The 19383-nt window shown below is 60.9% G+C and overlaps 1 protein-coding gene across 1 annotated transcript in view; it reads right to left on the bottom strand.

Annotated features, from left to right (window-relative positions):
* The window catches only part of LOC142027659 (maestro heat-like repeat-containing protein family member 2B), a 43491-nt gene that overhangs the window by 10434 nt on the left and 13674 nt on the right, over positions 1–19383 (bottom strand). The window contains exons 4-33 of the mRNA XM_075021952.1: positions 19150–19289; positions 17780–17902; positions 15831–15996; positions 15346–15444; positions 14616–14767; positions 14144–14287; positions 13533–13625; positions 12969–13038; positions 12744–12857; positions 12211–12284; positions 11767–11886; positions 10647–10754; positions 9773–10453; positions 9453–9594; positions 8712–8764; positions 8165–8272; positions 7797–7916; positions 7474–7596; positions 6480–6641; positions 6130–6252; positions 5734–5801; positions 5252–5387; positions 5051–5146; positions 4489–4593; positions 4152–4275; positions 3110–3216; positions 2516–2668; positions 1261–1406; positions 852–1014; positions 382–557 (exon numbers count right to left, since the gene is read on the bottom strand). Coding sequence (XP_074878053.1) covers positions 382–557; positions 852–1014; positions 1261–1406; positions 2516–2668; positions 3110–3216; positions 4152–4275; positions 4489–4593; positions 5051–5146; positions 5252–5387; positions 5734–5801; positions 6130–6252; positions 6480–6641; positions 7474–7596; positions 7797–7916; positions 8165–8272; positions 8712–8764; positions 9453–9594; positions 9773–10453; positions 10647–10754; positions 11767–11886; positions 12211–12284; positions 12744–12857; positions 12969–13038; positions 13533–13625; positions 14144–14287; positions 14616–14767; positions 15346–15444; positions 15831–15996; positions 17780–17902; positions 19150–19289 — 4189 coding nt within the window. The remainder of the gene's footprint in view (positions 1–381; positions 558–851; positions 1015–1260; positions 1407–2515; positions 2669–3109; positions 3217–4151; positions 4276–4488; positions 4594–5050; positions 5147–5251; positions 5388–5733; positions 5802–6129; positions 6253–6479; positions 6642–7473; positions 7597–7796; positions 7917–8164; positions 8273–8711; positions 8765–9452; positions 9595–9772; positions 10454–10646; positions 10755–11766; positions 11887–12210; positions 12285–12743; positions 12858–12968; positions 13039–13532; positions 13626–14143; positions 14288–14615; positions 14768–15345; positions 15445–15830; positions 15997–17779; positions 17903–19149; positions 19290–19383) is intronic.

The raw sequence follows: 19383 nt of genomic DNA, 5'->3' as shown, positions 1-19383 counted from the left end.
CCTCTAGACTGACTCCACGCTAGGTGTCAACCAAGGCCAACACCTCATACCTCTTCCCACCAGCCTTTGGCCAAGAATGACACCAGTGCCCGCAAGAGTCACTGCTCCAGCGGGGGTCCGTTGAGGGAGTGCAATGCTATTGTGCACACAAGGGTATGCAGGAGGCAAGAGGACGGCCATCCGCAGTATGAGCTGCGTAAGACCTTCCTGCCTGGGAGCTGGAGTTGCTCCACGAAGGAACAGAAGTAAAACCAACCGCGACGACCGCTTTCCACATCTAGGAAGTGGGGCAGGCGAAGCCCTCCCTCAGCCCCACAAAGGCACATGCCTTGGCACGGGGAACTGAAGCCAGCCCCTCCATCTGCCCCTTCGGCTCTTTACCTGCACGGCTTCTCCACATGCAGTTGTTTCCAGCTGGTCATGAGCAAAAGCTGCCTCTCCCCACCCAGCATTTCACTGGCCCACCTGAGCAGGCTGGGAAGGAGGTGGGGAAGCAGTCGCCTGAGCTCCTCCGTGCTCCTCAGGGCAAACACCACCTCGGAGATGGCACGGGTGATCTGCAGAGAAACATGACCAAGAACCACCTGTTCAGGGAAGGCCTTTTCCCACCAGCCTGGTTCCCCCGCCTGCCCAGGGTGGGGGGTCACTGTCCGCACTTGTCACTTCTGCGACAGCCTTGTGGCTCAGGAGTACCAAACTGCCCTGGCTCCCCACACTCCTTGAGGCCGGCCCAGCACAGCGCCCTGCGAATCTCCACGGGCACCCGCAAAGGGCACCTGACTCCCTTGCGCCCAAGCGTGAGTTAGCAAGCAGATGCCGAGCTGCAGAAAGGTGTCTGCCGTTGAACGTACCGTCAGAGTCTCCAGAGCAGTCTGACAGCTGTGCTGCTCACAAGGGGAGGAGTCCGTCCCCAGGCGGTCGTTTCCTGCTCTGTTTAATTTCTCCACTAAGCACCTCAGGATCTGAATCCCAAGGATGCTTCTCCCCAGGCTCCTCCACAGCTCCACCGTGTCACTGCAAGGGAAGAGACGTTCACCCCTGAGCCCCTATCCTTGCGGTCCTGCGGTGCCCTCAAACCTCCTCACCTGCAGTGGGGCTTACAATGCCCCACTCACAGCAGAGACACAAGCACGCAGTCTTGCAACACTCCAGACTGCTTGGGCAGAAAAAAAAGACCTGCTTCTCAACCGGACCCCCCCAGGGCAAGGAAGCTGCAGGGTCCCTGTTTGACTACAGTGGGGAGGTGGGTAGTGCCCGTACCTGTCCATGAGCAGACTCTTCTGGAGGAGACTGCTGATTACAGGCTCCTGGTGAAAGCGGGTGAGGAGAAACACTGCACGGAGCAGGAAGGGCCTGTGGGTGCTCTGCTGCATGTAGCTGTAAAGGGTGTTCAGGATTTTTGGCACCTGAATGGAAGAAGAGGAGAAAGAAGGGCTCCTTTACCCCCTCCTGTGGGGCCCAGGCAGAGTCATTCGGCACATGAGCGATGCCTGCTGCCTCGACACAGAGTCCAGATCCAGCTCGAAACCTCACGCCTTCCACCCTGCCTGACCCTGGCTCACATCTGGAGCCCAGTGTGCTCTTGGCAATCGTGCACCTGCATGCACACACGCACACGCATGCACACGCTCACATGCACAGCCTCGGTCGCTGCATGTGCCCAGGCCCAACCCCATGAGCGGCTGCGTGCCCTGTGTGCACACAGAGGACACGGACCCATTTCACGCTCAGCGCTTGGCTAACTCTCCCCATGTGTCCGTAGCGATGCAAGACCACGACCAAACACGCTCTTTGAGACCCCGCAGATGCCTTGCAGGGCCTCTGCAAGCGCACGTGTCTCCTTCCAGAGGAACCCCGTTCTCCAGGGACGCTTTTCCTTGCCTCTACCCTCCTGAGACTGAGTTAGTCTGCACTGCTTGAGCCACTGGTGGCCCTAGAGCCCAAGCGGAGCGCAGCAGAGCGTGAGCGGAGGAGAACAGGAGCCTTGAAAGGGCAGGCACAGCACGAGGCCAGAGGCTCCCAGGCTACAGATGGGCAGCAACTAGTGGCTAAAGGAAGGGCACCTCACAGGCTGGGTAACACCACAGTCGGGGAAAGCAGTGAGAGCAATGAACAACTATGCAACCTGTGGAAAACCTAGCGTGCCCAGCAAAGCTCAGAGTAGATGGAATTGGGGACCAGTGAAGAAAGAGAAGGGTGAGGTGGGTCCCAGGGCAGGGAGGACTGACAGTGACCCCAGAGGAAGGGGAGGAATGGCAAGGCTGGTGCCTCCCAGTGCCTCACTCATGGGAAGGACCCGGACCAATGGCAGCCTTTGGACAAGAAGTGCCCATAGCCTTGTCACCAGCCGGAGCAGGCGCCAGCAGCGGGTGCTAATGCATGACTCAGACCATCAGTAGCCCCTTGGCTCGGCACACAGGCGGCATTTCTTGAGCCCATGCCAACTGCACAGGGTGCAGTGCAACAGCCAACAGGAGAAAAGACGAAGTCTAATGGAAAAAAAGCTCTCCTTTACCTCCTGGACTATCTCCTCTCTGCATTCCACCAGGAAGATGAACACCCACTTTCTCACTGCTCTTGCACGTGGGGGCATGACATGCAGCAAGCTGTCCAGGATGGCAGTCAGAAAGTCCACAGCCTGTGCTGCAGGGATGCACCTGCAAACAGCCTGGAGAGAAGTCAGGAACAGGAGAGCCCGCATCACAGCTCTGCCCCAGCGATTCGGAAAGGAAAGGCAACTTGACGGGACTGTTAGTTCAGCAGTCACGGAGGGGCCAGTCTCTTGGCCCTCCTGCTGTGCCTACAGTGCTGTTTACATCTGGTGCAGCTAACCGATTTGGAAGTGTCTACCCCCTTGTTGTTTGCTTATATACCAAATTGGTATTCTGACAAGAGCACTCACGCACGCACACGTGTGTGCAAACGCACACATCACGGTGTCTGCTCCAGCGTGCCTTAAAGGACGGTCTTGCCTCAGAGCCTCCTGCTACTTGCTAACAACAGCTGTCCTGGACAGCCCGCTCTGGAGACAGAGACTCTGGAGGGGAGCAGGGAGACGTGCAGGAGCCCAGGAGCTGGGCCCCCACCCCACTGTTTCGGGGCCAGTTACCTTTGTTATTTGGGTACAGGTCTCCGCAAAAGTCTCGGTGTCCGGGCTGTTCAGCTCCTCACAAAGGCACCGGATCTCATCTGCCTGCGGCACCTTCATGCTCTTGGCTGGAACAAACAGCAGGAGAGAAGAGGAGTCACGTCTACAGAAAGCCAACCTCTGGCCCCAGATACCAATAAAGGAGAACCCCCGTGGTGGCAGGGAAGGCCACAGGGAAAGCCAGGGCCCTCCTGAACTTGGGGCAGCGGGATTTCCTGAGCCTGATAAATGGCTGACAAACCCCGGGCTGGAAAGAGCCCTCTTCCTCCTTAAACCTTTTGCTGGGGCTTCAGGGTTTCAGCAGCCTCTGCTCCTAGCAGCTGCGTCCCCTATTCCCACACAGGCCGCCATCGTCTCTGGGAGGCAGGAAACCTCCCTGTGACTTCCTCAGCACAGGCAGACCCTGCTGCCTGAAGAGGAAAGGGTGCAAACACAACCCTTTGCAGCACGCTCTGGGCCTGCAGCTCAGATCCCTCCTCCCTGCCCAGTTTGCTCTGGGCAGCAAATTGGCTTCCTCTCTTGTGCTCCCCAGGAGATTTCTTCCCTGCCAGGGATGACTTTGGAGACTGCCTGGGTAGCTGCCTGTCTCTCCAGGCTGAAGGCAGGGAGCGAGGGGGAAGGCACCCTCTGAAACGTCGGGGACCTCATCCGAGCGAGTTGTCTGACCACCCTCTGTCTCTCCTGCCTGGACCGTGGAGAGGGACAGACGTGGAGGGGGACAGTCCCCAGCATTGGTGACGACGTCCTGCTCTCAGACAGCAGTGAGGGATGGCCCTGACCACCCAACCTCACGCACGCCCCGGGGAGGTGGGACTCGGCAACACTCTCTCAGGGATCCTTCCTGAGATGGGCAGGGGGGCAGAGGGCTAACAGGGTGGGGGCACAAAACCAGCCCAGCACGTTGCCTCCCCCTTCCCTCCACGGGACCCCGGTGGCGCCAGGCCAGGAAGGGAGGGAGGGAGGATCGGGCTGAGCAAGGCTGGGAAGCGCCTGCTCTCCTCACCTTGCATTTGGAGAAGGTAGCCAAGGCAGACCCATGCCCTCTGGTGGCACGTGTCCAGGCAGTCGCTGGTCAGAGACCCCAGCAGTCCCACCAGGGAGCCGAACTGCTTGTAGGGACATCCTCTCTGCAGGGGACAGCAGCAGGAAAAAGGTTGCAGGCAGTCCCAGCGCCCGCTCGCCTCTACTGCCCAGCCTGCTCCCTGGGCAGCGACCAGGCAGAAGGGCTGCCCCATAATCCCAGGGGCCCCAAAAGCCAGCACCCAGCTGGGCAGGGCTCCTTTCCAGGGCCACGAATGGTGGGAATGGGGCACCAGGGCACGCGGAGGGTCCCTACTCACCGTGAGCTCACATCGCTCCTTGCAAGCGCCCAGCACGTGGGTGCAAACCCGCAGGGCTCTCTCCCGCTCCCATTCTTTGGCTGAGGTGAGCCAGCCCTTCAGGACCTGGGGCAGGGGGCATCTCTCTCGCAACAGGAATCTTTCTCTCCCCGAGATCCCTCTCCCTCTCCCTTCTTCTCTGGCCCCTTCCTGGCGCATCCCCCGCCCCACCAAGCACCGGCCCTGCAGCCTTCACCGCCTCGCGCTATGCAGCCGCCTCTGCCCTGTGTCAGGTCTTGCTTCCCTGCTGGCGTCTCCCTGCTCCGGCCTTCCCCCCAGGGCTGCTCTCGCCCAGCTCAGGGCTGGCTCTTGGCTTTCCCTCCACCAGGGCCCACTTCGCTGCCTGTCCTGAGGCTGCAGTGGCCAGGCACTCCTGACCCCCAGCCCCGGCCAGATGCACAGCCCCAGAGCAAGGAGCCAAAGCCCCATTTGTCTGGAGGAAAGGTATCCACCTCCTATCACCCACTAAGGTCTCGATTCTCTGCCCTGGCAACGCTTTCCCTGTTGCCCCGTGGCTACTCACGTGGAACACTTTGCAAAAGCAGGCAGAGGTCGCCTCAGCCTCCAGAAGGGTTTCTATGAGGTGGCCCAGATCTTCCATGCCTCTCCTGTGCAGAAGCTAAAAGCAGCAAAGGAGAGCTGAGGCTATGCATCATGGGGGCTGCCAGGGCGTGCTGAGGTGGGATCCTGACCCAGAGGTGGGCAGGCACTGGCCGGTGGGTACCTCCATGTTCACAGCTGCCCTCACACTCTTCCTTCCCTTTTTCATCTGCTCCTCGGAAGGATGGGACAAAACACTCTGGCAGCACACTGCCAGCAGGTTGCCATTTTCCTTCCTGCTCAGAGGCGGCCTCAGCTTGCTGGCCAGAGGAAGAAGGGAGACAAAACAGAAAGGGGATTTACTAGCCCTCTCCAGGGTGGTTTAAACCACAACTGAGTCCCTCCTAATCGAGGGCCCCGAATCCAACCCCCCCAGCCCATGCCAGCGAGCGCTGCCTTCAGCTCCAGCAATTCCTACCTCCTCCCAGGCAGCAGGCAACCCCCCCACCCCCCCCAGGTTAAGGAACCCCTGGGGCTCCCTTCTTCTGGGAGACACCTGGAATGGGGAACACCCTCCCACTCCACAGCCCCAGCAGCTCCTGGCCCCATGCTCAAGCTGGGCTGGGGCACACTGGGAGTGCCCAGAGCCTGGGGAACAGACCTCACCTCAACTCCTCCAGGGCCTGAAACACTCCATACACCAGGGAGTCCCAGGGCTCCCTCTTTATCCAGTCCTGCAAGTCCCAGAGACAAGTGCAGAGTTGGCAGCGGGCAGGGACACGGGACAGCCCTCCCGCCGCCCCGGGGACAGGCTCTGCTGCCAGGCTTGGGCAGACGCTGCCCCATCTCCCCCACGGAACCCCAAAGGCACAAAGGCACTGCAGGAGGGACCCTGCTCCTCAGCCACAGCCACCCAGTACCAGCACCCGAGGGCCCCACCAGCTGCGGACACAGCTCCAGGAGCTCGCGTGAAGCCGAGAGGCCATCATGCCTCTGGGGAAACCAGGCTGACGGCACAGCCCAAAACTCCCCCGTGTGACGGCTCCAGCTACGGACACTCACCAGCAGGGTCCGCATCGCCTCCTGCTTTAAGGAGAGCTCAAAGCTGCCGCAGTCGCCCACAGCCTGGATGGCACAACTGACCTCGGTGATGCTCTGCACCAGGGCGAGCTTGAGCTGCAAGTCCTGAGGCCAAAGAGAGCAAAGCACCCCTTGAACTCTTTGAAGGGCTGAGAGGTGGAAGAGGAGCACGGGCAGGGAGAAGCCACAGAGGGCTTGCATCTGGACACTGAGGACAAACCCCTCCTTGGGAGGTCTTTAGGAAGAGACCGCCCATCTCGGTACACCCCAGCCCCGAGGGGCCGGAGCTGGGGCACCCGGGCATCCCCACCCTACGCGCCCTGTGCTCCTACCCTCTCTTTATCTCTGGAGAGCCTCAGGATGTTGCCCATGATTTCTTTATCCACACAGGTGAGCAGCTGCTCCTTGGGGGCATGCAGCGCAATGCCGCTGTAGGTGCGCATGAGAGCAGCACGAATGGTCCGGGTTCGCTCCATCTTCTGCCGCCGCTGTACCTGTGTCGACAGAGATGCCCTGAGACATCAGCCCCGGGACTCCTGCGGCGGGCTCCTGCGGCAGGCCCTGCCCCGCACCCTCGCCAGCTCTTTGTTTCCCCCAGCACCTCCCAGCAGCTCCCCGAGCTGCGAGTGCTGGGGCTGGGAGTTGTTCCCACCCCGCAGCTTGAGTTCTCTCTCTCGGAGAGGGAGGAGGTGCAGCCAGCATCACACACGCTGCTGGCTGTTATACCACTGACTCGAGAGGCCGGGGAGCTGTCTGGAACCTTTCTGCGGACAGGTACCCGACATAGCCTGTCACGGTCCTGCTCAGAGCCGTGCAGCCTGTGCGGGTCAGTGGCGCAGATGAGCCCGGTCTGCTCACCTCCCCAGGCCAGGCTGCACTGCTCTCTCTGCAGGGCCCTGCCCTGCCCAGAAAGGCTTCCCCACAGCCCCCAGGTGGGGAGCAGAGCCAACGAGACCTCACCAGGCTCCTGCTCCCAGCCCTCAGCTTTGAGGAAGGGGCAGAGTGTCACACTGTGCCCACCCCCTTGTCACCAGCTCCTGCTGAAGTTAAGTCAGGGCAATGTGGCTGCGAGCAAGCAAGCAAGCAAGCAACTGCTGCAGCTGCCCCAGCTGGGTGGCTCTGATCCACCAGGTGCCAAACCCCATCCTCTCCAGAGACCCCTCAGGGGCCCCAAGGCCAGGATGTCCCCTCTGAAACACAGGTCTCGGGTAGCTCTTCCAAGAAGGTTAATCTCAAGGCAGCTGCCACAGGGTGGCTGCTGCAGGCGTAGAAGTGGAAAGAAGGCCAAAAAAGGAAAGCCAACCAGCAAGCCCCTCGTTCCTTTACCTCCCAGCCCGTGGAAGCCTGGCGGGACCAGTCTCTGGTGAAAGCGGCAGAGAACATAGTCACCGTGCCCAAGACCAGGTGGAAGTGGCTCTCGGCAGCGTGGGACACAACAGAAATCATTCCCTGCAACCACGGAGAAACGGGGAGTCGGTTCCAGTCCAGGCATTCAGCCGTGGCCAGCGACCGTGGCCGGGCATGACGTTGCAGCAAGCCGGAAACAGCAGCAACGGGGAAAGGAAGGAGGTCTGGAGCTGGGCCAGGAGCAGCCCTCCCTCTCCCCCAGGAAAATCCAGGGGCTGCTCAGGACAGGAGCATCACCTCACCTTGGCCTCAGACAGCTCCACAGGGTTTGTCTCCTGGAGGAACCTCAGCACCTGCCCTTGGACGTGTCTGAGGTCCTGACAAGCTGCCAGCACCGTCCCAAGAGCCTTGTACAGGAAAAGCTGAAAGAGAAGAAGCCGAGCCCGAGATGCAGTCATGGCCCGACCCGTCAGGAGAGGGCTGGCCCCAGATGGACCCCACCACCTCCGGGAGCAGGCAGAGCCGGCCACGATGCCAGGCTGTGGCCAGCCGCTGGGGCAGCCCAGGGGAAACGCCTTTTGGGGACGAGGGAAAGGAAAGCAGTGAAATCTGCCTGCGTGGGCAGAGCACCAGCGCCAGCTCCAGCCCCAGTGCCGGGCAGGACACACACCTCCTCCCAGGAGCCGGCAGCAGAGCTGCCCAGCCGCTGGCTCAGCTCCTGGCTCAGGCCTACGGTCCAGGCCTTGTCCTCCACGGGCTCCAGCGACGCTCGCAGAAACTGGTGTGAACGGGAAAGGAAGCGAGTGTTCCCCAGACCTTGGCCAGGGCCCTTTCCACGCTCACGTGTCCCGGGATGCTGCGGGGGAGAGCTGCCGGGAACGGCAGTCTCCTCCCTCACCCCACCCAAGCCTCTTTTCACCAGCTTCCCTCTTCTCCTAACGCCTCATGTGAGACCCCCCGGCAGGCCGGACTTAGAGGAGGAGGCAGCGCTAAGGCGCGTGCCACAGCGTTAGAGGGCATTAGCCATCAGCCGTGGCACGTGTGCAGGCAGCAGCTCCTCTTGAGTGGGCAGGCACCTACTGCCGGGGGAGGCGCAGGGTGCTCAGGAGGTGCCCCCACCTCCTGGTGCCTACACAAGCAGCCCCGAGCTTCCTCCCACAACTTTGCTGCCTCTTCTCCCCCCTCGATTTGTGACACCCCCCGCAAGGATGCTATACCTTAAGCACACGGCGCTCCCACTCTGCAGAGGCCAGGGAGCTCTCAGTTCTGCCTAGGAAGCAAGAGGAAGCAAAAGCTCTCGCAGCTATTTAAGCTCACACCAAAGACGAGTCTGGCGCTCTCCTCTGCAGTCCGACCTCCCAAAAGTCCCAGGCCATCAGGCTAGAGAGGGCCTACGCGAAAGCCCTTGCGAGGCCAAAGACACAGGAGGGATCCCAGGGGCGGTCGTCAGAGGCATTGACTCAATCTGGGGAAGGACGCACTGGCCGCAGCAGATTCCCACTGAGCGACTGCAGCTCCCACAACAACTCCAACCACCCAGTCCCAACACACATTTTCTCCCGAGCCACCCATTGCCTTTTGCCCATTTCCAGCCCTTCTCCCAGGCTACTGCCGAGGACAGCTGCTGCAAACCTCGCCTGGCCTGGGGACTTGGTCCTCCAAAGCCGAGGGCTGCACCCCCTCCAGGAGCACCAGTCACGTCCCTCTCCCAGACACCATCCTTGGGTGATGCCAACACCTGCCCTCCGAGGGGACATCAACGGCCCCCTCCATCCCCTGGGCCGAACTGATGCCAGGGGACAGCTGCCCCCAGCCTCAGCACCGGCTCCCTGGAAGGGGAAAGGCAGCAGAGCAAGTGCTGGGGAACTGGGGACAATTGCCCTCCGTCGCGCCAGGCAGCTGCGTTTTCCTGCCCCCCTCCCTCCCCTCCAGCCTCTCCCTCCCCACCCGCACTTTACCTTCCAGGTACTGCAGCAGGAGGGGGATCTCGGTCGCCCACGCCGCCCCCAAGCCTCTGTGGATCCTGCCGTGGAGGGCCTGCAGCAGCTGCAAGGCAGCGACTGCGCGTTCGCGGCTCGGGTAAGGAGCTGCCGCCACCACCTAGAGGAGGGCAGGAGAGAAGGGTCGCTCCTGCCGCCAGAGCCACAGCTTCTCCCAGGAGGGAGCTCGGGAGGGAGCTCGGTGCCGCTTGGCTGGCAGCAGGCAGCCGACGGCTTCACCCAGGGTGCTGCCAGCCCTGAGAACGGAGTGGGATCCCTGATGGGCTCGGGCATGCTGCCTCCTCCTTGGGGGCTCCCGGCGCTGGCCTCAACAGCATCTCTACCCCGGGATCTCCCACCACCCCTGGCCAGAAAAGCTCTTTCCCCAGGGCCCCGCTACTCACCAGCAGTCGAGCCAGCAGGGCCTGGGGAGCCGGCAGCCGGGCTGTGGGGAGGCAGAAAGGCTGGGTGAGCCGACGAGCCTCACGCCTCCGATAGCCCCACACAGGGCTGAGGGCTGAGAGCAGCTGCGCTGCAATAGCGCTGGCTGGGGGGCTCCCCAGGGCTGCCCAGCAGGAGATGAAGGCAGCTCCAGCACGGCCAGGAGCGAGCCCCGGCTCACCAGGAGAGCGCTGCGAGCAGGAGAGCCAGGCCTCTGCGCCGGGCAAGGGGCCACGCAGGGCAGAGCCCCTCGTGCCCAGCAGCAGAGCCTGTCTCTGCCCTTTGCTTTTCCTGGGCTCCTGCTCAGGGCTGGTGGGGCGCAGGGAGACGCGGGCTGGCCTGACCCCTGGCCAAACCCAGCAGCAGCACTCGCTGGGGCTCCTACCTTGCTCCTGGGAGTCCATGGCATCCGGCTCCTCCTCCTCGCACCCCGCTCTCTCCCGTCTCTCAACCAGGGCTCGGAGGCAGCGGGAGAGCGGGATCAGCATGCCGCTGTACTGGGCTGGCACCACGTACTGCAGCAGCCTCGGCCACAGGAGCTGCAGAGAAGAACCGGGCAATTCGCCACACTGGCATTTCCGCTCAGCGCGAAGACGAAAAGGACGGTCTGCATTTCACTGAGCCTGGTGCGCTTCAGCGCAGGAGGGGACAGGTTCAGGGCATGGGGGAGCACACGGAAAAATGTCCTGAAGGCAAGAAGCGGCCACAGCAGCAGGACAGAGGGCAACTTACTTTGGTCATCCCTCTCAGAGTGACGTCCAGTGAGCCCACGATGTCCAGGCACAGGGCTCGAATTGCTCCATCCTCTGGGTTTTCCCAGGCAAAAAGGCCTCCTGCCACCTGTAAGACAGAGTTGGCAAACCCCCAATTACCTTCAGCTCCCAACTGATGAGGCTCAGGCACCCCTCACCAGTGCTCTTCTTGCTCCTGTGCCTGCCCCCCTCCCGATGGCCAGACGGACCCAGCTCGAGGACCGGGTCCCAGACCCTGGGAAGGACTGGGAAGCCTGGGAGCAGACAGTGCCGCTGCTTGCCGACTCGGTCCCCTGGGGCCCAAATGCTGCTGTCGTGCCACCAAAGCAGAGGTGAGGAACGTGCCCTTCAGCAAGGCTGTGCTCAGTGCCAGCCCTGGAGGCAGCACACCCAGCCCGACAGATGTGGAGGAGCACCCAGAAGCCCTTTCCTTTGCCCTGCTCCCAAAGCAGAGCCTCCCCGAGCCTCAGAGTGACGCACATGGATCTCCCAGCTAGAGGGAAGGTGCGGCCAGAGGGAATGTCCTCGGCGAGTCAGCGGGAGGCTCGGCCATCCCCAGCTTTCACCTCCTGGGCACCCAGCTGAATGCTGGGAAACGCTCACCACAGGGACTGCCAAACGGCCCGTCCCCTTGCCAGAAGGGATGTGGGCCCCCAGACTGTTACTGGGTGGGCAGGGTGTGCTTTGGAGGGCCAGAGCACGAGAACACCACAGAAAGCTCCTCTAGCCAGGCCCACCTGTCCGCACTGGCTGTGTTTTGCTCACCGTCCATCAGCATTTAAGGACGGAAGATGTCCTGCCCCTACAAGACGCTCCCTTTGCAAGGCGGCTTTGCCGAAGGCGCCCGTGGGCACAGCTCGGCACCACAGTGCTGGGTGGCATGCCGAGGTGTAAACCCACATCATCCACTGACATCTCCACCAACATCGGCACAGACACCCACGAGGAACGGCCATTCGGAAGCGGCTCTGACGGCAGTGCCAGCGCCGATGGCTCTGCAGCATGGAGCTCTCCAAGGCCAAGGCCGCCGGCAGGAGCCCTCAGCACGGTCCAGGCACTGGTCAAAACAACCAGCCCTGGGTGTCCTGCTCTGCCCTTACCAGTGTGCCCGAGGTCCGGCTGAACTCGCTGAAGATGTGCCCCACCACATCCCATGGCCAGCAGCTCTGGGATCCGGAGCTGAGCAGCTCCCTGCTGAACTCCAGAACTGCCCTCCGCACCTGCCAGGGGAGAGTGTGGTTATGACCCTCCTGTTCAAAACCCAAAGAGTTTGCGCCTTTGTGGCTCGCAGAGAGGTGGCAAGGCCACGGCAGAAGCTTTCGCTCCTGGCGTCAGGGCTGGGCTTCAGCACCAGGCTGGACGGGCATTTGCCCCGCAGAGCCCAGAGACCTCCCCGCTCTGCCCTGCCAGCTCTCCCCAGGGAGGAGCCATCAGCCACCACCTGGGCAACGCGCCAGCACTTCCCCAGGCCCTCTGGCTCTGTCCCAAGGGAAAGGGTTTCTCTGCCTCCCCTGGTGGCACCCTCTCTTCCCAAACCAGTTCACCTGGGCACTGGGGTCACTGCACAAGGCGCGCATGGCCTCCACCAGCTGGGGCAGCTTCTCTCTCACCGCAGGTGCTGGAAGAGATACGGAGAGGTGTGCATTGAGGCAGAGCCCCAGTGGCAGAAGGGATCCCCTGAAGCTTCCAATGGGACAGAAGAGCGGGGCCTGACTGGCTTCACGGGAAGCAGCGGCGTAGTCGGAGCAACCCCACTTCCAGAGGCTATTTTACAGGGACCGAAGGCTATGGCAACAGAGAGAACAAGAGAAACAGCACGGGTACGAGCAGCTCCTGTGCAAAGCAGCCCACCTGCCCGCCCACCAGCCTGCCTGTGTTACACGCCCGTGGAGCGCCGTCCCTGGTGTGCCGGCATTTCTAACTGCCGGGGGAGAGCCCTGCTGCGGGGCGTCAGCTCGGCTGGGGGACCCGCTCTTCGCAGCTCCCTTTGGGTGCAGGTGCACCACTTTCGGCCCGTTCCTGCTGTCAGCCCAGCAGCCCCAACCCCTGCCTTGCGTCCCTGGTCTGTGGCACTGACCGTCAGCGCGGGCCAGCGCTCCCAGCAGGCCCAGGGCTGCCACGCGACCGGCCTCACTCCCACCGCTCAGCTGGGAGTGCAGAAACATGCCTGTCTCCTCGGGGCGCATTCGTGCTGCGGGGAAGAAATCGCATTCTGCATCAGCAGGCAGCTGTCCCCAACAGCCAAGGACAGGGAGAGAGCTGCCACGGCACGGCGGGCCATCGCCCAGTCTCCTCTCCTTACCCTGCAGCATGATGCAGCGGGACAGCACTGCCTTCTGGGCCGGGCCAGCCTCCTCGGTCACATCAGGGAGCTGTGGGAGCAAGATCCATTTTAGAGAAAGCGGCATCAGTGCTGAGAGGGACCGAAAAGTAATGGCGCTCTCCGTTCTCCTCTCCCTGGGCACTCTGGGCATGGGACCCACAGCCGAAACCCAGCCCACCCCACGGTGGCCCCGGGCACACACAGAGGTTTGCGGCAGCCCAGGCTGCCCAGGAGCTGAGGCTGAGCAGCGCTGAAAGGCTGCCCTCAGGGTGCTGGCGCTCCAGAGTCCTCCTGCGACTTGGCCGAGAGGGAAATGGCTGTGGGAACCGGGCTGCCGCTCAGGCCCGTTCCAAACAGCCAGGATCAGGCCTCCTGCAGCCTTAAGATGGCACCTGGATCGAAGTCCTGGCATGCTCCAGGCCTGCAGGAAGGTCCCAGTGGAGGAACGCCCTGCTCTGCCCTGCCAGCCGGCAGGTCCTTCCCTTCCGTGGCAATCATGGGTGCAGGCCCCAGGCTTGCGGCAGGGCGCAGGGCTCCCCTTACCTGGCGGCGCACAGCGGTGCTGATGGCAAGAGCCGTGCCCTGCGGCATTGGGGTCTGAACTCCCTCCAGGATCTCCAGGACATAGCTGAGGCTCTACAAGAGAACGGGGGGGAAGAGGAGGCTCAAGCCACCTAAAGGCACTTGGGAATGGAGAAACCCAGCACGTCTGGGATAAGGGGAGCCCCTAACATCAGCTCCCAGGGAAAAGCCTGACGAGCAGAGCAGCATCAAGAGGGTCTCTTTCCTCGGAACGGAGCCCGGGCTTGACAACTCAGTTTCCCACTCATCAGACCTCGCCAGTCGCCGCATGGGACTGGACATGGCCCTGGGCATTCGGGCAAAGCTCTTCCTGCACACAGAGCCCCAGGGAGCTGGCAGTGCCTCCCTTCCTGAGCAGATGAGCCCCAGGGACTCTTGCCTCCCTCCCGCCCTGCCCCGGGTTTCTCCTTTTCTGCCCAAAGAGCCCAGGAAACCTCAGGCCTCCTCTGCTCTTCCTGTTCCTTCTCTAAGGGCTTCCCAGCTCCTCCTGGCACCCCACAGCTCCCCAGTGCCTCTTAGCACTCGCGCAGACCCACCCCAGCAGCCACGCCAGGCCCTGCGCAACATCTCACCTCGGTGAGCCGGGAGTTGTCTCGGACCTCCTGGTATTGCTGCAGGAGCCAGAGGAGCTGCTCCCAGGTCTGCTCTCGGTGCTGCTCCTCATGCAGAAGGACCCCCAGCATGGCAGCCACTGCCCCGAGGACAGCCTGCTTGTCCTGAAGAGGGAAGGGAGAGGCTCCGCTTGGAGGGCTGAAGGTCTGCCTAGTGCTCAGCATCCCCTGAACACCGGTCTGCCCTTCCCACTGGGAGGGGTTTCCCTTTCCCTTCTGCCCTGCAGAAGAAGGGCTCGCTCCAGAGGAGAGAGAGCACTTCCCCACCCTGCTACCCCAGCCCTCCCTGCAGAAAGGCCCCAAGGCTCGGCTGCTTCCCGTCGGGAAGCCCCCTTCCCCTCGGCCCTCTGCTCGCACCCCACTGGGCACAGACGGACCCAGCGCCATGGACATCCCTGCTGCAGCCCCGGGCGTGGAAAGCAGCACTTCTCACCTCTTCCTCCTTGCAGTCCAGCCAATTTGCCACCACATAGCGGAAGACCGGGTAAATGGCTTCACAGAACTGTGCTACCCCCTTGCGAGGGAAGGGGCATTGCTCCCAGCTGCAGAGGTATGTACTGACTCCTTTCGACCATTGCTCCAGGACTGCACCAGGACAAAGGAAAAGGGAGCACGTGAGAGTCTGCAGCAGGGACGGTACCTTGCGTTCACGCCCAAGCCTGCTTTAAGGACGGTCCCAGGCTCAGCAGGGCTTCCCTGGATCTGGATCTGGATCCAAGGGCAATCTGTGCTCTTGAGGTGCCTGGGTTCAAACACCCCACCGTTTCTCTCCTCCTCACACCCATCGCACCTTCTCCTCCTCAACGGCCCCTTCCCCTCCAGCATTTCCAACTGCACACCCTTCCCTTCCCTTTTCCCTTCCCTTCCCTTTTCCCTTCCCTTTTCCCTTCCCTTCCCTCATACTCGCCCTTTCAGAGTAGGGAGTTTAATCCCAGAGGGAAGCGGGGGAACAGAAACCGTGGGAAGGGACCCAGGAGTTTCTCCGTGCAGCGCTGCCGCGTCCCGCCCACAGAAACCTCCTGGCCTTCCCCCGCTCCTCCTACACACTCGCTGCAGTTTGGGATTGCCCCGGGCTCACACCCACCACGTTCCCTCTGAGATCACATGGAGGCATCGAAGGCCGCCCCTGCCCCTAAGACCCCAGCCAAGGAGCCGACACTCACCACTGCAGATGGCATGCAGGACCTCGCCGCTCCCCACCTGGGTCAGCACGGTGCGCAGGGCGAGCAGCGTCATTCCCACAAAGGGGATGCACCGCAGGGCTGCAGAGGAGGCAGGGACAGAGGGACCGAGAGGGTCGGTGAGAGACACGGGAGACTGGGGTCCATCCCTGCCAGGGCTGGGGCTGCTGGGCCACGCAGGACGTGCCGGAGGGTGTGGGACGGGCTGCCTTCCCCGGGGGGAAGCCCTTTGGGGAAACGGGGAGGACGGTGGGGGGCCAAGACCCCGCGGGTTTGTCTCCAACAGGTTCCCACCCTTTGGGAACTGGGATCGGGCTGATAAGGCAGAGCTGCCAACTGGCCCTGGCGCGGAGCAAGGAGGCACGGCAACTCCGTAGCCCCCCAGTTCAACACAGGGCGTTTAGGGAGGGGGAGGATCCCTTCTCCTTGTTATCACAGATCTCTACCCAAGGCCCAGGGTGCCATACCATAGCTGCGGGCCATTTTGCCCAAGGTGAGGAGCACAATCTCATCAGGGACCTTCCTCATGGCCTTCAGGTGGCTCTGGAGCTCGGACATGACAAAGTGGAAGTGGGAGCGGGCCAGAGCTACCAGGACGTCACTAGCGGCCATCTTCACGTCACCTGTCACACCCTGCAAAAGCGTCACAGGTTAAACACTCCGGAGAAAAAGGCTGAGGCACTAGGGCAGGCTGAATGACCCCATCTCCTCTGCAAGACCCCTCGGGACAGCTGTGCTCGGGGCCGAGCGGCTGCTGCCTCTTGTACCCTGGGATAGGCGAGCAGTTCCCTGGCGAGATGAGGGAGGCTTTGCCCCAGAACAGCCCTGTGCTGCTGCCTCCTCTCCCTCTCCATGCAGATGCCAGGATCAAACTGCCACAGACTCAAGACCCCCCTGGGACCTCTCCGTGGGGCTGGTGGGTTGCCACGGCCCTTCCTCAAACCAGGACAAACAGTGTTGAGCTTGAACCCAGCTGTCGCTCAGTTAGAAACAGCCCCGAGTCCGCTTCTCTGCACAGTTCCCTGCCTCCCTGTGGAGTGACTGCTAGAAGCGACTTATCAGTATGTTCCCCGCACCCCCTTGAGGGAAGGCAAAACCTCCAGGGTGGAATGCAGTGGACACGCAAGGAATTGGTTCCCTAATAATTCTCTGTGCAATGTAACCTGCAACCTTAGATGTTAGCAACACCAAGGCAGTTTGGTGTGCTGACCCTAAGAGAAGTAACACGGAGGGTGGAGTGGAGCGGAGACGCCACGGCCAGTCTCTGTGATGTTATCGCAGGGATAGGGAACTGGAACGATAGGAAGGGTAGGTCCCTGCATTGAATCCACGGAAGCAAGGAGGTAAAATCATGGGGGTTCTGTCGATCTACTGCCCTACTTCTGATTTATCTCCTAAGTGCCCTGTCCTGGGGTACTGACACGCAACATCACGTCCTCTGGGTGAACTTTGCTCATTAGAATACCAAAACACACCTCCATCCCAAAAGCTACCCGCCTCCAAAGTGCAACCACCCCTCACTGAGCCTGCGCTCTGAATTTTTTTCTAGCATGTCCTTTTAAAAGCAAAGCGAGAGAACTTAATACCAATCAAAGTAAAGGCATGCATGACTTGAGTCACTCGAGCTCCACCTAAATAGGAAAATAGTGTAAAAAGGCCCAAAGAAAGGGTGACTATTAGGAAAGATACCGTCGTGGACAAGTTGGGAGGACATCACTGCCTTCTGGGGTCAGTCGACAGGCTGAACCTCTCTTCCCCCCAGAGGGACACCTCTTGGGTGAGATTCGAACACTCGGCTGTACCGAGTGCTTTCCCGGGAAACTTAGAATTCTTTAGAGCTCTTTTCCTTCCATAATTTAATGCGCTTGTAGTCGACTGTATTATTATTTGCACGTGCCTTGCAGACAGTGTATTTATCATCGGCAATCCAAAAGAACCTGTACTCCTGTTGCTTTAATAAACTGTACTATTCATTAAAATCTAGCCGTGATAGTTCATTGAACGCAACCAAGCTCCTTAAGTCTGGCTGTGATAGTTCATTGAACGCCACTAAACTGAAAGTACAATGCGCTATTTGTGCGTCCGTAATCGTGTTAGTTCAACATATTGAACGCGACCGGACTTACAGTGCTGAATTGGGCATCACCCAGAATCTAAGCCTAGCCGCCCCCAGCCCCTCGGACATCTAAAGACAAGCTGGAACGCAAGGGGGGTTATTTTCTGCCCAAAGTCTTTACCCTTTAACACAACACTCCCCTCTCCAAATTCCCTGTCACGACGAGTCCCCAGAGCCTCTCCCTTAGGACCTCTGCTGGGTCTGAACAACCGAGGAACATCTCTGCGCCACTCTGTATTTCCCCCAAAACCAGGGGCAGAGGCAGGCTGCTTGGGTGGCCTTGAAAGAGAACAAGCTCACCTGGGCTGCTCGCATGTCACTCAACGCCTCTGCTATCAGGCGGTTCACAACGCCACTCGTCAAACAGCCGTCGTCTCCCCACAAGACGCTCTCCAGCTCCCGGTACGTCTCCACTCGGTCACCCTGGGGACGGACCACAAAGGGGAGTGATGGGACTTGCTTTGCCCTTGTTCCCAGGGAGCCACGACAGAGACCTGCTGCCCCCCAAATCATCTGCGTGACACGGGCACGAGGGACGAGTTGCAGGCATCGGTCAGGACAGCCACGGGGAACAGCAGGATCTTCCGCGGTGCCTCTGACACGAGCAGAGAGTCAGACAGGGAGATCGACTCCACCGGGGCAAAAGGCCACATGGGAGCCTGGGCGGTCACTCCTGAAAACGGGGGATGGCGGAGGTCAGGGGGAAAGTGCCGGACAAGGAAGGGTGTGACTGTTCACTCAACTCCTGCCTAGATTTTGGCTAACCCAGCTCCTGCTAAGGCCTGGTGTATGCTGGGAGCAGCACCATTAGGTCAAAGCGAGAGCACCGCGTAGGCAGGACGGGTGGCCAGAGAGAGCTAAAGGGCCATGATGCAGCCGTTACCAGCTGCGGATGGCTGTCTCCGGCAGCCATTACCTTTTGTCTGGCAGTTTCCTCAGAATCCACTAACGTAAGGAAATGGTATAGACCCAGCCTCCAAGCTGGAGGGTATAAAACATCAGCTTACTCAAAAAGCTTTTGAAGCAGATCCAACAGCAGCTGAACTGCTGAGGCTTTCATGCTTCCCGGTGCGACACAGGGGACGCCCACACCGTGATGGAGGAGGAAGGGTGAGCGCTCTCTTGGTTGGCTCATAGGTTCATAGCAAAAAAATTCTTTTTTTTGCTCATAGGTGCACGATATTAAGAGTTACAGATTATAAGTTATGAAACCTTATGACTTGACTGGTGAAGGAGTGAATTCAGGTGATAGACGAGTCTGGGAGAAGGGAATTGAGCCCCTGTCATGTTTTTTCATTGTATTTCTTACTGAGCTCATGAAATAAAGTTGAAATCACAGCGTATGTTGTCCTGTACATTTGAGAGATCCAAATGGACCGTGGCAAAGGGGAAGGCATGGGAACGAGACCATGCCCCGAGGAGGGGAAGCCGTGAGCACCCTGCGCCTTGGGGCCCAGTGTTGCTCCTCGCACGGGCAGGAGCCCCAGCACTGGGAGCTCCCGGGGAAAGGAGTGGGGAGCAATGGCATTAGTCCAGCTTGAGCAGCAGGATCGGCGCCTGGGGACAAAGCGCCTGCAGGAGGGCAGAGGTGCTGTCAGGTGAGACGCCCCTCTGCCACGGCACCCGGGGAAGCCAGGGGCATGGAGGGGAGCCCTCAACCCCCACCTCACCTCATGGTCTTGCAGTCGCTTTAGCAGAGAAGTCCCGACGGCCACAAAGGTAGTGACGGCCGCAGGGACAGTCCCCGTCACACCGCCTCTGTCCTCAGAACGCGCAGGTCTGGACTGGGAACGCACGCATGAGCAGAGAGCTGCAAGAAAAGAAAGAAATGGCTTTGCTGGCTGCAGGGCTTCGCGCCAGGGAGGGGTGAGGATCTTCCCAGACTGCCCCAGCACTACCAGCCT

The sequence above is a fragment of the Buteo buteo genome, unplaced genomic scaffold (assembly GCF_964188355.1).
Source record: "Buteo buteo unplaced genomic scaffold, bButBut1.hap1.1 HAP1_SCAFFOLD_50, whole genome shotgun sequence".
In the NCBI taxonomy this organism is placed as follows: domain Eukaryota; kingdom Metazoa; phylum Chordata; class Aves; order Accipitriformes; family Accipitridae; genus Buteo; species Buteo buteo.
The sequence above is the reverse complement of the archived record's forward strand: the minus strand, read 5'-3'. Positions and strand labels throughout refer to the sequence as shown.